This window comes from Ruditapes philippinarum, unplaced genomic scaffold, assembly GCF_026571515.1.
Source record: "Ruditapes philippinarum isolate M1 unplaced genomic scaffold, ASM2657151v2 ctg6984_1_1_1_1, whole genome shotgun sequence".
NCBI lineage: Eukaryota > Metazoa > Mollusca > Bivalvia > Venerida > Veneridae > Ruditapes > Ruditapes philippinarum.
Window position 1 is genome coordinate 18,526 of NW_026859603.1, and position 16,851 is coordinate 35,376.

Consider the following 16,851-nt stretch of genomic DNA (forward strand, 5'->3'; position numbering starts at 1 on the left):
GAGATTTTGTACTCGAAACTGTAGATCTCGTATACATGTAGCTGTGGAACATTTCAGAATTATTAACTTGTATATGTGGCTATATACCTATTGAACAACACGCGGATCAGATGTCATATTATGTCAGTCAAATTTGGTTAAAATACATTTACATGAGATATAATCTTATTTCGCAGGATACAATTCAAAACTATAGCACATGGTTTATATAACAAGGGTTACCGGTACATTTTTAATTCCTAAAGTCAAAGATTATGGACTCTTCAGGTTGTTCACTGTGTTCTGATTAGCCAATGGCAACTTTTACGCTCGGCTCTTTCCGTCAAACATCGGAGGTGTGATTTTAAACGATTTTAGCTTCTAATATCAAACTGTTTCAATCTTTGTCCTGTACATGATACATCATCGGTAAAATTAAGCAAGATTTTAATTTGGACTATCATCTTTTAATATACAAATGTATTTCTCAGCTTCCGACACTGTAAAGCGGGTTGTGATACTCTGCCTTTTAAAATATAACCAACATACAATATAACAATACGTTAAGTAAACAAATTTATCAGACTGAGCAATGAATTGTTTTAGAAGTATGTACCTAACATCTACAGAAGTGGTACGATTCAGCATAATGACTATTGACCTCAATGCAATAGAATGTGCACATGTACCCCCTAATTTATCGAATTCATTTATTACCACTGCGTTACTAGCAACTTAAATGGTGCAAATTATATGAATTTATATGAATTATATATGGAAGCTGGGACATAAGATAATCTTATGTCCCAGATGGAAGACGGCCTGAATTGTACCTAAATTGCATGTACATGTATTATAGCGCGCAAAGTAAAATTGGTGTTAAAGTTAATTTATGTTCGCTGGAATTCAACATAGTTAAAAACAAAGAAACAAACAAAAACTCGTCTACTGGCACGATGGGAATATATCGTTTTGTATGACTTTTTAATGTATCATTATTTTTCATTGGATAAATTAAAGCCAGAGAGCTTAGTTTTTTCGTCTTCTTCTTTTTCTTCTTCTTCTTCTTCTTCTTCTTTAGAAAAAATATTTTTTATAAATTCACTAGAATGAGTACAGTAGACTATTGAACGATGAAAACATTAAAGTTTTGTTCAAGAATGTTATAATGATATAGTTGATTATTTTATGTGTTTGGATTGACAAATACTATATATATACACTTTATTTGGAATTTAAGGCGTCTGGAGCTCCACACACCAAGTGTTCATGTATGTAAGTGTTTCCCATAATACTAAAACTAACTTACAAAATATTTATACTTTCTTTTTAACTCATTTGTTTTTCTTTACAAGCGCCTATTACTTAAAAATCTAAGATTTATGTGAACATTTTTATATAAGGGGGAGAACAAAATTATCACCGTTTATAAAAATCCGCATTTCTCTCCCTTGCTACGGAAATAACCGAACACTACAATCGCATCTTTTCGGAAAATAGGAGTTAAAATTAGTAACATGACCTAACCCGGAACTTCCAACATTTTCGATAGTTAAGAATATGATTGGTTCATACTACTGTACGTCATTAATTCATATTCATAAGGGACTTTCCCTTGTGACGATTTTCAGCTAACATCCAATCAACTTTCGTTTCCTCCTCGAGCAAACTTTCCAGATTTCTACATTGAACAAGGAGTATTTTCAGATTTGTTAAGTTTTTTGTTATTATTCTAAAAACAATGAGAGATTTAAAAGTAAAAGACGAGCAAGTGGAAGAAAAGTTAAAGGATTGTAAAACTGTGGACGATTCGGTCGGGAAAATGATCGTTAAAAACAGTAAGTAAAGAAACAAAACATGCAATGTTTTTACATATTTGTCTGGCCGGCCAGACATGTTTATGGTTTTTATGACAAGATAAATGACCTCGCCATGTAACATTTTGTGCATGCGTCATTTTGGCTATTCAGTACTACACAACATAGCTGTTTTTCTTGTGAAAATAATTTACAAGAAGTAATAATTTGATGAATCGTGTAGAAAATTGTTTTGTTATCAGATAGATCTCAACATGAAATTTTCAGCAAAATCTTGATGAGTTACAGTACACTAGGCAAAATGATTATCATCCCCTAACAGTAAGAAAGCAAGTTGGTAGTTGATAGATCTATACAGTGCCCATACTGTACAGTAGTCATTGCTTATTATGTTGACAGGCCTTAATTAATGCAAGACCCAATGCATGAAGTGTAGTACTTATCTAGGTTGGCATATCTTTTAGATAGCAGGGTCTTTCAAATATAACTGATGATAGGCATTGATTATCTGGAGGGCTTATTTAAATGGCCTATTTTATAATACTGAATTCCACAATATATGTCTCCGCTTAATTTTATGATATGATATGCATAAATGATAATTAAGTGATGAGCACATGTCTATAGAGCATAAGGTAGATTCTAATGGCTAATGATAAAATGCTAAAATATTGCCATTTTGTCCAACGGTATGAACTTTAAAAGGACAAATTCATCTTTTCACACCGAATTTTGTATGTAAATGCATGATAAATGCAATAATCGGCAAAAAAATACGATATTTGTCTATTTTGTGATCATGATTTCTGCAAGCGTCCAGAGGTACTGCTCCAATCCTGTATTGAGCTAAATCCGATTCTAATACTCTATTATAAGTTTTGTGTTGATGATTTTCAGTAACCACAGAGGAAGAGAATGCAGAAAGTGACATTACAAAGACATGTGAAAATGAAGATAATAGTGAGCAAAAGGAACTGAATTTCCTTTCTGAAGGGCTTGGAAAACTTAACATTGAGAATGAAGATGGTCATGATGAAAAAAATGACAGCGTATCTTCTGTTGATGAATATATCAAAAGAGGACCAACTGGGGGTATTCCGTCACAGCAACATGCCTTACTGATAGATAAAACACTTCCCATAGGACCAACAGGCAATTATATGCCTCCACAGATGGTATATCAACAACCTCAAATGAAAGGAAACAGAAGAACATTGGATGAAGCTGAAGACCAACCACAGAAATTTTTTAGACCTCCGATGAATTTCCAATATGGAAACATGCCTGGCATTCATGGAATTCAAGAGCCAACAGCTTTTCTCCAACAGTATGGAACAGCACCACAATTTCAACCAAATTTTGCGCAAAATGATCTCAACCAAAGAATGATGAATCCGCAAATGTTTAACTTTGGTAGTGCCGGTAATCAAGGATTTCCATTTGGAGAAGTGACAACAACTGATGTAAGAAGTACAAGCAACATGTCAGGTGGAAAAGTCACTGTTCAGTCACCAGTCTCCAATGTACAGAATCCTTTCCCACAGGCAAACTTTGCCGACGAGTTGTTGGAAGAAATTGCAGAGCAACAAAAAATGTCATCGGTCAATCAAGGAAACTTGCCAAACTTTACTAACGGACAACTTGGTAGTAACACAACATGGGAAACTGGAGTGAATAACTTTGAAGGAAAAAGCTTTAAAGAAATGCGAAGAATATCTGACCCAGATAGTGGTATTGATTCAGAAAGTGGAAGCCCATGGTCAGAGCAGGCTCCAAGTCCAAGTAGCTCGGTATACACATCACCACCCTCAGTTGAAAGTGGTGTTGGACACAGTCCGATGCATGAAAGCCAGTTTCAACACGGCATGTCACCTCCAAAATACCACGGTGTCACATCTCCAGGAAACTACAGGGCAACACCGTCCCCGGCCAACACATCCGGGTATGGAAGCCCAGGTCAGCCACAGGTTGAAGATACTGGTGACTTTTTTAATGAAGCTTTACTAGAAGATGCATTGGCTGTAATTAATGCTGACATGATCTCAGAAGAGCATAAAAAGAAGAGACAATTATCTTCATCATCACAACCACCAGTTCCAGTTATGATGCCAAACAGGACTAATATTAACCAACCAACCATGATCAACACATCACTTCCTCAAGGAATGGTACCACAGTCAGGAATGGTGCCACAGACAGTTAGGATACCACAAATACAGAATCCTGCAATGTTGCCAAACCAAGGTATCATACCCGTAACCAGTGCTCCTCAACAAATTATCATCCTTCCCCCGCAGCAACAAACCACCAACCAACCAGTGATACTGGTTCCTGTGTGTCAGACCAGCCCAGCACCACCAAAGAAAACTGGGACTCAGTATAAAAAGATTCTGCCAAAGATTTCACCAACCAGTTCATCATCACCAGGCTCAAACATGTCAAAGAGTGGACAAACTTCAGTTGCCAAAACACCCAATGCTGGCATGCAGAACAGAAACCAACAGAGCCAGCAAGGTATAGCAAAGTTCTTGTTTCACATTTATCACAAAAGTATATTAATGAGCCACGTCATGACAAAACCAACATAATGGGTTTGCGACCAGCATTGATCCAGACCAGCCTGCGCATCCGCGCAGTCTGATGCATCCGCGCAGTCTGATCAGGATCCATGCTGTTCGCTATCAGTTTCTCTACTTGTTATAGGGTTTGTAAGCGAACAGCATGGATCCTGATCAGACTGCGCGAAAGCGCAGGCTGGTCTGGATCCATGCTGGTCGCAAACGCATTATGTTGCTTTTGCCATGGCGCGGCTCATTTTAATTTAGATTTTTATCAAAAGATACACTTTTCTTATGTTAAGTTGCATGATAGCTGTGTAGCAATTCTGTTGTAACTCTATTCAGGGATAGTTATGATTTTAATAATCAATAATAAAAATAGTTTGTGACTTGTAAAAAAGGTTCTGAAAACACCTGTTCTTGATGAAATAAGAGTAATTTTGCCTTTTTAACCAGGTTTTCCGAAGGAAAAAACTGGTTATTAGATTGAGGTATGTCGGCAGGCGGGCGGATGGGCGGGCGGGCGTAAACAATTTCTTCTGTGCGCAACTCCTCCTACATTTCTCAACGGAATTTGACCAAACTTTCACAGAAGCTTTGTCATCAAGTGCCCTGGCGCATATTGTCGGGGTTTTGCGATTAGATAATATTTGACCTAATTATGGCCCTTTGTTTATTTTCCTTATATAAAATATATAGTGAACAATTTCTTCTGTGCGCAACTCCTCCTACATTTCTCAACAGATTTTGACCTAACTTTCTCAGAAGCTTTGTCATCAAGTGCCCTGTCACATATTGCCAGGGTTTTGCAATTGGTATATATTTGACCTAATTATGGCCCTTTGTTTTTTTTCCTTATATAGAATATATAGTGAACAATTTCTTCTGTGCGCAACTCCTCCTACATTTCTCAACGGATTTTGACCAAACTTTCTTAGAAGCTTTGTTATCAAGTGCCTGGCACATATTGTCGGGGTTTTGTGATTTGATAATATTTGACTGAATTATGGCCCTTTGTATATTTTTCCTTATACAGAATATATAGAGAACAATTTCTTCTGTGCTCAACTCCTCCTACATTTCTCAACGGATTTTGACCAAACTTTCTTAGAAGCTTTGTTATCAAGTGCCTGGCACATATTGTCGGGGTTTTGTGATTGGAAATTTTGACCGAATTATTGCCCTTTGTATATTTTTTCCTTATACAGAATATATAGTGAACAATTTCTACAGTGCGCAACTTCTCCTACATTTCTCAATGGATTTTGACCAAACTTTCACAGAAGCTTTGTCATCAAGTGCCCTGGCGCTCACTAAATTCCCATGTTTCTTCCAAGACATCATTCAAGTATTTTTTTAAAATTGTGAACATACTTTTCTTGATATCGCACAAAACACCACACGCCAATATTGTTGACGAAAGAAAATGACAAGAGACGAGAAAATGACAAGAGACGCAAAAATGCAAAAATTAAGCAAAAATAAAGTACTGTTGTAACCTTTCTAAAATATTTGGGAAAAAAAGGCGAATAGACAACATAAAATTTCTCAATCATTTTTGTTTGAGGAATATTAAAAAAGCCATAATTCCTCCTAAAAGTTCAATTAAAAACAAATGCCCCTTCATGACAAAGCTTCCGTGAAATATTTTGCTGAAAACCTGGTTGCATCGCATTGCGATGTTCCTTGTTTACAGTTGGTTCTTGTGTACAATTTTCTAAAAAAAAAAGTCTAATGTGTGTGTGTATTAAAATCTGAAGTCTAAAATGTGTGAAACAACATTACAAGGCTTAAAATGTTTTAATTAGAAGCTTATTTTTTATTTTTTAATAATTTCCTTGCATTTTAATGATAAAGTTTGTGTAAATCATGTTAACAGCTATGTCTACATCATATTTACAGCTATGTCAAATCAACAAAATAAATTGCTGATGATCGCTAGACGCACAGTGGCGGACATTCCTCGGGAAGATCTCAGAAAATCTGATGATGAGGGTGACACGTATGTATTTATACTCTGATTTCTAGCCTTTTATAGGAGTAAATACAGTCTAACCTGACTTTATATTGTTTCATATTGAAACTATAGAAAAACAAAGGGCATTCATTCATTAAATAAACAATGGATAATTTAAAAAATAGAAGAACTTTTATATATTTTTATAAGTACAGCAGTGATAAGTCTATTTATGAGCATGTTTGAATTAGTACATTTGTGTAAACTGTTAACTAATGGGGATAAAAATTCAACAGGTCGCTGATTCAATGAGATTCTTTCGGAATGGTATTTTGATAAAACAAATTAAAGGTAGCAGTCCTGTTTTAAGGCAATGATTTTGCTGAATCTATTTTTAAAAAAACTTAGATAGTGTGTCCCATAAAGACATTGTCAGGATGTCCGTTTGACCCTTGAAATTACTCTTTGACCCTTCAAATTTCCAAAAGGCCTGATTTGATCCTCAGGGTTTTAACTGGAGAATTTGTTAAATTTTGTTTAAATCATGGGGATTTGACCTTGTAGTCGGTAAAACTTAATCAAAGTGACCCTTAGGATTTCATGTCTAGTGAACACCCTATAATCTTTATTTTAACTTAATAGTGGCTTCCAACCCCAACTCCACTGCCCCATTCTACTCCCATCTCTTGAAATTGCTTATGCTGTATTAAAAAGATCATACATAAATTTTGTTCCACAGTGCTAATTTATAAGACTTGGGTTATGTTTACTGTTGCCCTTATTCTAGAGCAAAATTACAATTATTAGCAAATTCTATGTTTTTAAAGAAATTTCTTTAAATTTTAACAATGTGGATATCTTAATTGAATTTGCATACAAGTGTGTTAAAATACTCTCTTTATGTGTGAATGTTTTAAGAATCCCCTGTGATGACTTTACCAAACACACATTTAAATTGTCTGAATATAATTTATGGTAAGAATATTTGTTCTACAGGTGACTATATATTTCAGGTACCTCCACATTGCAGTATGCAAGACGGACAGACACATGGTTCAAGCCTTACTTGAGCGTCTGCACCGAGAGAAGCTTGAGAACCTGGTGGATCAGGAGAATTTAAAACGCCAGACACCGCTATACTTGGCTGTTTTTATCAACCAATTTGTCATGGTGGCCATGTTCATAAAATTTCAAGCCAATGTGAACGTTCTTGCACAGGTAAAACTCTATCAAAATTTACATTTAACCTGCTGTATATGTAAAATGGATTTGCCCTGGTTTAAGTTTGGAACAATCCATTTGAAGTTGTAGGGATTTCAGTGTCAAAATACAGAAATTTACCATTAACCAGTTGCAACCATATGTGATTACCCTGGTTCAGCAATATACAGCCAGGCGATCCTGCACATTCATGAAGTATGACCAGGCTTTATACTATTAACTGATCAATAAAAAATATCCATCATGATATGGTTTAAAGCATGTTTAAGTCAGATTTGTGCAATTTATCTTTAGTTAAAAATCATGTGGGTCTTCTGTGGGTTGCTAACTTCTAACACTTGCCCTTTTAACGTTGTGAGTTCAAGTGAGAGAGCTATTAAACTTCATTACAGAAGGTTGGTGGTTCTAGTTAGATGCCTGAATTAATGAGCAGAGAGGCACCTTAGGTCTTCCTCCACCACTTGAGCTGGAAAGTTGCCATATGACCTTAATAATATCATTAAATACAAATATCAAAATCATGTAAATTTGGGGAATCACCCAACATTTTCAGTTATTTCAATGTTAAGTTAACAATGACATTTAAATTTTGGAAGTTGTTTGTCAGACAGGTGTCATTATTGACAACCTTAATTTGCATACTTGTAAAATTTTAAATATCGGGGATCTAAAAACTTCCTGGTGTATTTATAAAACACTTTACATTTCAGATAAAATATTTTTATTTTCAATGGTATAATGACCTGGCTATAGATATAACTGACTTATTTTGTCATATGATATGAAAGATAGTAAAGGAAAAAATGTAATTTTCCCCTTTTTATGCCACCGCAGCATCTGCGATGCGGTGGCATATAGCGATTCACCTGTGTGTGTGTGTGTTTGTGTGTGTGTTTGTGTGTGTGTTATATAGATTATATAGTGAACTTAAAAAATCTTCTTGTGAAAAACCACTAGTCCAATTTCAACCAAACTTGGCAGGATTGTTCCTTGGGTGAAGGGCTTCCAAAGTTGTTCAAAGAATTTCATTCCATGCAGAAATCTGGTTGCCATGGCAACCAAAAGGAATTATAAGAATAAATTTAAAAAATCTTCTTGTAAAAACCCAAAAGGCCTAGAGCTTAGATATTTTGCATAAGGCATCGTCTGGTAGACCCTTACCAAGATTGTTCAAATTATAGCCCTTGGGTCAAAATCGGCCCCGCCCCGGGGTCATTGATTTTCACTATATGTACATATAGTAAAAACTTAAAACACCTTCTTGTAAAGACCAAAAGGCCTAGAGCTTATATATTTTGCATTAACATTGTCTGGTAAACCTCTACCCAGATTGTTCAAATCATAGCCCTGGGGTCAAAATCGGCCCCGCCCGGAGGTCATTGGTTTTCCTTATATGTATATAGTAAAAACTTATAGTAAAAACTTCAAAAAAAATTCTTCTAGCAATTGACAAATGCTAGAGGTTAGATATTTTGCTTGAAACATTGTGTAGTAAACCTCTAGCAAGATTGTTCAAATTATAGCCCTGGGGTCAAAATTGCCCCACCCTTGGGGTCATTGATTTCAATATATACATATAGTAAAAAATAAATAAATCTTATTGTCTGAAGGTACAAGGCTTAGAGCTTTAATATTTGTTAAATAATATCATCTAAAGGTACTCTACAAAAGTTATTCAAATTTTGCCTCTTGTGTCAAAATTAGCTCCGCCCCGGTGGCCATAGGTTTTCCTTATATGTATATAGTAAAAAACTTAAAAAATCATCTTCTCTAAATTTACAAAGGCTAGAGTTAAGATATTTTGCATGAAACATTGTGTAGTGAACCTCTTGCAAGATTGTTCAAATTATAGCCCTGGGGTCAAAATTGGCCCCACCCCTGGGGTCATTGATTTTCATTATGTACATATAGTGAAAAAATGAAAAATATTTTTGTCTGAAAGTACAAGGCATAGAGCTTTGATGTTTGATATATAATATCATTTATAGGTCCTCTACCAAAGTTGTTCAAAATTTTCCCCTGGTGTCAAAATTGGCCCTGCCCGGGGGCAGTGATTCTCATTATGTACACATAGTAAAAACAGAAAATAAAACAAATGTTTTCTGAATGGGAGAAAGCTATAGCTTAGATATTTGACTTGAAATGTTATTTGGTGGACCTGTATCAAAATTGTTTTGAATTAAACCCTTGGGTCAAAATTATGCCTTGCCCAAGGGGACAGTGACCTACTTTCTTGTCCTTTGATGTACAGCAATGACATTTTGACCACGTGCACAGTTTTAGTTGTAAAATTGAACTTTGATATCAGGTGACCTAGATTTTGATGATGTGACCTACTTTCTTGTCCTTTGATGTACAGCTATGAAATTTGAACCATGCGGTGGCATAGCATTTTTCTCAAATGCAATCTTGTTTTATTACCTGGTATTTGAACATTTTCAAAAAAAAAAATTTTCTTGTTGACAAGTTTTTTTCAGTACACGTGAGGGATATTTTTATATTTTCATATCACCTGGCCTACTTACCAATTTTTGTGTAAATCAAAATAATTATTAACTTGAAAAAATGTAGGTACTGACTGCAAGTCAATAAGATTAAAATAGGTATTGAAATATTGATTAATAAAAATAGGTTTTACTCCATGACCACAAAGACATTTTTTATTACATTTTATGTATCATTTCATTTGTAGTTTAAAATAAAGGTCATTCTTGATTATTTTAATGTTTAACAGAATTTATCAAGTGATGGCGCAACAACAGAAGTCAAGTCTGCCATACATGTGGCCGCTTCACAAGGTGCAGATTACCTCAGGACGTTAACAGAACTTCTGAAGGCCAAGGACATTCAAATAAATATTGTTAACAATTATGGTAAGTTGCCTTAACCTTTAAACTGCTGATTTTTCTGAATGGACCCTTCAAACTTTTATTTTTAGACAGTTCATTATCAATTTTAAGGGATATTTTAATGATAAAAAGGTACACATATGTAGTAAGTTAGCCATCAGTATATACACGACTGTAGTCTGTGTAGACTGGCAAAGCTTTGTGTCCATGTAACTTATCTCTAAGACATTGTAGTTTCAAATTTAGCATTGTTGTAGACTGATTCTAGCTTTTGCAAATTAAATTTAAGAACCAGTCTGACAACAAGTCATTTGCTGCATTTTGTTTTGAGGTAGGGAGCCAGTCATGAATTTAAGCATATGATAAGTTAATGTGTTAGCTGGCAGTAACTACTGGTTTGTCTTGGTTCTGAGTCAAATCAGCTTAATAGGTAACTATTCATTGATTTGTTAATGAACCACTGTTATAATCAGGCACTTAACATAACCCAAAACAAAAGAAATATCTTTGAATATTCTCCTGAAAGTGCAGGTACATGGAGTAAAATGTTTAATCATTTTCAGGTCAGACAGCTCTCCACTGTGCAATTCTTGCCCACGGTAAACCAAAAAGAAATGGTCAGGACAGAATAGACAGTGTGGCAATTATACAAACACTCATCAAACATGGAGCTGATCCATCAGCACAGGTAATTACATTGATTGTGTGCTATGATGGATAAACATATGAGCCGCGTCACGACAAAACCAAGATAATGGGTTTGCGACCAGCATGGATCCACGCAATCCGCGCAGTCTAATCAGGATCCATGCTGTTCGCTTACCAACTCTATTATAAGTAGAGAAACTGATAGCGAACAGCATGGATCCTGCGTGAATGTGCCAGCTGGTCTGGATCCATGCTGGTCGCAAACCCATTATGTTGGTTTTGTCATGATGGGCTCATATTATGAGGACCTGTTTATAATATGAGATACATTTTTACAAAAAAAAAACAACAAAAAACATGTAAAGAATGTTTTAAGATTATTTGCAGAAATGTACATTACATTTATTTACTTTCTGTTATATCTTAAATAACTTGTTGTAAGTACATTAATTCCAGTCAGCTTTGAAGGTTGTTTTAAGCTCAGAGTTTAGACTTTAAGTTATCGGCTGGAGATAATAAAAAGAATTCTGTCTCAAATCTCAGGATATACATTCTGTGTGATGATTTCTGACCAACCTCAGATCTAAGTTTCAGTCTAGAAAAAGCCTTTTGTAAGCCTATGGCAAGTGTTTTACTGTGAATATTAGATTTAAGACAATATATGTAAATTATGTATATGGAAATGTAATACAACTATTAATGAAGTGGTAATACATGGCAATTGTCATTCTGAATCACACAAGTTTGTAAACAGTTTTTTTCTGTGAGTCATATTCTTAATTTGAATGAATACTACCTTGTTAAAATCACTTAATCTGATTATACAATTATTTTGTATTATATAATAAATATTACAACTTGTTACATTTTATAATTCTTGCAGGACAAGAAGAGTGGTAAGACGCCATTAATGTACGCAATAGAGCAGAAAAATCTCGAACTTGTTGATACTATTCTTAGAAGTGTTCACCCAGACAAAGTGAAAAACGTTGTGAAAACTCAAGCCTTTGATGGAAGCACTTGTCTTAAACTAGCAGAAAGTTTAAAAGGCAGTATCGAAGTTGAGATCTGGAACAGACTTTGGAATAGTTTACAAAGTGCAGCTAACGGCTCAATGGCAAGATACCATATGTCGCCACCAGTAATACAAGCCTATTGAGATAAAAATAATTGGACCTAATATTCTTAAACCAGTCTTTTCTGGAAAAAAAAAAAACATCTCAAGATGTTGAATAAAAAACATTTCAAGATGTTGATTTATAGATATTATAATGTGCAGTGATGAACAAACACTTCATCGATGTATGTGATTAACTGGATCTATACTGTGATGGGTTTTATGGAGGCTGCCAAATAGATTTACTTGTACAAAATTGCCATTTATGTAAAATTAGAGATAGAAAACATGTAGATTATCAATTTTTCACATGGAACAGAATGGTATTTTTAAAAAAAATTTGTTAAAGTTTGAAACATTTATGAGAATTTGGAGGAAGTATTAAATTGTATATTTGTTGTAAATAAATTTTGGTAAAGATTTTTGATGATTTTTAAGATTTAATTGTACATAGAGATACAGAAAAAACACTTGAGCTGATATTGATTTAGTTAAATAAGTTATGTATACTTACTTGTACAAATTTATACAAACTTTTAAGTAAAACAAGTACATGTACTTAGAATATATATAAGGAAGGAAAATAAATGTTTTAACTGGCAAGTTTGATATATCTATAAAGTATAACCTTATTTTTGCCTATAAATTAAATGTGAATGAACTACCTTTAACAGTTGAAGGACCATATTTCAATATCACTAGGAAGTTTGTTAAGGAAAAGTATAGGGAGGAAGAATAAAGGAAAATATGTGTTAAGTAATAAGTATATAAAATGATATAAGATGTAAAGGCACCTTGTGTCTGGAAGTAGAACTTATAGGGAAGAAGAAAAAAGGAAAATTTGTGTTAAGTATATAAAATGATATACAATGAAAAAATACCTTGAGTATAGGAAGTAGAAAGTATGATTACTGTTACAAAAATTTAACATATTTATAGTGTTCTTGTTTGCTAATTTCTAGTTTATGAATCATGTATAATGTTTGCATAATTATTGTATATATATACACAGAGGTTGAAATTTTAGCATTAAGTTTTTAAAATTTTTATTACGTAGAACTATTTCTTTGTTAATGTAACATATTTCTATGGTTTTTTGTTTTTGTAGATTTCTCTTTATTTTCTGTAGAGTTTTCTTATGGCTTTAAAAAATCATTTTTTTCAAGACATGTCATCTGTATATATCTTTGTCTTGGAAGCATTTTAAGTCATCTGAAAGTGTTAAAAATGGCATTTGTATAAAAGTATTGCAGTTATTTAATAATTTTTTTTTATTGTTAGTGCTTATCTCAAATGTACTGAAGTGCTATATGTAACATATCAGGCAAGATTTAAATTTAAACTGTGGTTAAATTCCTTTTGCTAAAATGGTCATTGATATAACACTGTATAAAGTACTATCCATTGATTACTTTTGCAGTCCTTGTTAATCTTTTTACATGGTTTAAAAATCAAAATACGCAAATTGAGTACTGTAGGCAACAGTATATAGGCTGATCACACTGAACTAGTGTGCATAATGGGAAGATTCTATAACTGTGGCAAAGGTCATGAGGTCAGTGGTATAGGTCAATTATTGTCACAAGCCAACAAAATGTTAAATATCTACTGAGTATCTTAAGATTATAGATAATATATAGATTTCTTTAGTTTTGAATGTATATGGATTTTCTTTTTTTTTCTTTTCTTTTTTTAATTTCAATGAGATGTGGAAACTTAGATTTACAACATTTTAAAGACAGTATATTATCAAAATTCTTATTGCTTTGATAAGCATTTGTGTAAAAGATAAAAAATAACATTGCAATATAAAGTTATGATCATCATTTATAAGCATAACTACGCAGCTTCACAATTTGTGTTTTTGAAAACTGATAAAACATGATTTGTTTGGAGTTTTTGTGTTTTATTTTAAACATTTATGTATATTTTTTCATTCCTCATACTTTTATCATAACAAATGTAAGTTACATGTGTACAAAGCTAGTCAAATACTCTTTTTGATAATTTTGTATGGTTAAAAAAGAGGAACTCTCAAGTGGGTTTCAACGTTACACTCTTGTGTAAAGGATTTTTGTTCCTTTTGTGTAAACAGTTTGTTTTGTGAGTCAGTATAAAATATAGGTCACTGTCTGTTTTGAGTTGATATGGAAAATATCATGATACTAAAAAAGTTTATATTGACTTAATATAATATTAGTAATTCATGACACTAGTGTGCAACATATTCCTTTTATACTTGTATTACATGGTGAAAATTATAGATATCTTGGATGAGAAAGTGATACAAGTTTTGTTTCTCTGATAATTCACAGTAGATTCCTTCTATTTCATTCATAAGTAAATAGCCAAATTAGTATATATTGCATTTTACAATATGTATAAATAGGACAATGATCTCTGACATTAGTGTGTATATAATATCATACGTATATTGTAGGTTTTCACATGACATTGTCACATAATTATTTTTGTAGATATCAATACATCATTTCATTTTATATACATGTATGTCTCAATGGATTCAGAGCCTACTTCATGTTAAATGTCTTCATTAAAGTAATCTCCATTTTGTTATTGAGATCTTAAAATTTGGTTGTACCATAAGTTAGGATAAAAAAAATCTTTTGGTTTATCACCTGTCACATTAATGTGTTTCACATGTCATATTATTGGTAATTCACATGTCATATTATTGGGTTTTCACATGTCATATTATTGGGTTTTCACATGTCATATTATTGGGTTTTCACATGTCATAATTGTAAATTTCTTCTTCATCTTTTGATCAGATCATAATACAATTATTAAAGTTACAGAATTTTAAAATCTCAAAATTGTTGATCACTATAGGTTAAAATAATAGGTTTATGTAGGTTAATCAGTGAAACATAACAAAACAAACATGGACACTTTCTTTAATCAGAAATATGAAAATTTTGAAAATCTTCTCAATAATTCTATCCTTGCTGCTAGCTCAGGATACTAGGTCAAAATTCATTTCTGGAGATTTAATATCGACAATTGTTTTAAATCTTAATTCTAGATTTTTTTTCTCTTGAAACTTCATCTTTTGTCATACCTTATTAAAAGAGATTTACTTATCTTATGTGCAGCTTTATACATAGTGGCTAGTAAAAGAGAGGCAAATTGTTGCTTTTAGTACCACGTCTTGTAGTTTACTCCTCCACAACAATTTGTGTAAGCTGTGTAATTTGTTATGTGATTTTATGAATAAAATGTCTAATTTTTAGACAGGTTGTTTGTTTTATTTTGTTTGTATCAAATTGGTTTATTATACCATTTAGGAGCTATTTTTAATTAAAGACCAGACTTAGGGACCTCTGTGGCCAGGTGGTTTATGTTGCGGTGGAACTGTTATTAGAGAATATTTGTATCCCATCTTCACACTACATAATCTGGGCAAATTCATCGTCTTACATTATACAGCTTTTTGTTAACTGATTATGAAACTGTTTATGAAAGTATTAAATAGGACAAAGCTTATGCAATATAAATTAAATATAACAACCTTTTCAATTACCTATTGACATACATTTCGTTCCGAAAAGTCCGCTTCGTTAGCCGCGAGGTAGTTAAAATGGCGCCTGGCATGGTGGTAGGAGTTGGGAGGTACATGGTATGCAAGCAAAAATTGTCTCATAAGTCAGAAATGACTGGCCCTTTCAGAAGGGGTGACATTATAATAAACAAGACCTTTACCTTTTACATTAAGTAAACGTTTTACATTATGAAACGTTAAATACGTTAAGGTAGACGTTCAAATTTTTATTTAAGTTTTTTTTTTAAGTTATAACAACAATTACTAATTGTGCCTTCTATTCATTAAACAATCAGATGTTTCCTCCAAACTAATCGTTTAATATATCACCACAAAACCACAGGTATTTAACAGTTTATAATATTTAAATAAACTCTGCCAATTTCTCGTCAAACGTCTGCCAAAAATGAACTAAGCCGCGTCATGACAAAACCAACATAATGGGTTTGGGACCAGCATAGATCCAGACCAGCCTGCGCATCCGCGCAGTTTGATCAGGATCCATGCTGTTCGCTATCAGTTTTGCTACTTGTTATAGAGTTGTTAGCGAACAGCATGGATCCTGATCAGACTGCGCGGATGCGCAGGCTGGTCTGGATCCATGCTGGTCGCAAACCCATTATGTTGGTTTTGTCGTGACGCGGCTCAATTATTGTACGAAAATCATCCATCTATTTGTTAAACCATATTATAACAAAAAAAACTTCGACGGTATTATCTCATCTGTGATCAAGGTAAATTCTCGTTTTAAAACTTCCGTGTTGTTTACGATTTTATGTTTACATTTCACAAACTTCCTGTTTATATTCTCCAATCGGCTTTTATAACAAATATGGACTAGGTAGTTTTAACTTCATTTGTAGTTAGGTATCTATCTAAAGTTAGGAATCTATCAAACAAAATACACCACAAACGCTCATTCAACTTCCATAAACGTAAAATCTGCTGTTTTATGTATTAAAAGTGTTCATTTTTTATTGGTAATGTAAATGTTGTTAAAAAAAATAAACGCATCCTCTCTTATTTAAGTGAGTTTAGACAGGCGATAAACCACTCGACTATTAAAGTTGAACAAAAGTATTTTCTGTTTAAAAAGAAAACGCCACTCTTTTAGACTGTTGCCTGAAACGCAGATTATTTTCC

The 16,851-nt window shown here is 33.4% G+C and overlaps 1 protein-coding gene across 1 annotated transcript; it reads left to right on the plus strand.

Annotated features, from left to right (window-relative positions):
* The first annotated feature begins 1,630 nt into the window (after window positions 1-1,630).
* Window positions 1,631-15,401, plus strand: LOC132757221 (uncharacterized). The gene is made up of 7 exons (XM_060748435.1): window positions 1,631-1,817; window positions 2,694-4,310; window positions 6,257-6,356; window positions 7,325-7,529; window positions 10,267-10,405; window positions 10,945-11,069; window positions 11,913-15,401. The coding sequence occupies exons 1-7, from the start codon at window positions 1,721-1,723 to the stop codon at window positions 12,186-12,188; spliced, it is 2,559 nt and encodes an 852-aa protein (XP_060604418.1). The 5' UTR covers window positions 1,631-1,720; the 3' UTR covers window positions 12,189-15,401.
* The last annotated feature ends 1,450 nt before the right edge of the window (window positions 15,402-16,851 follow it).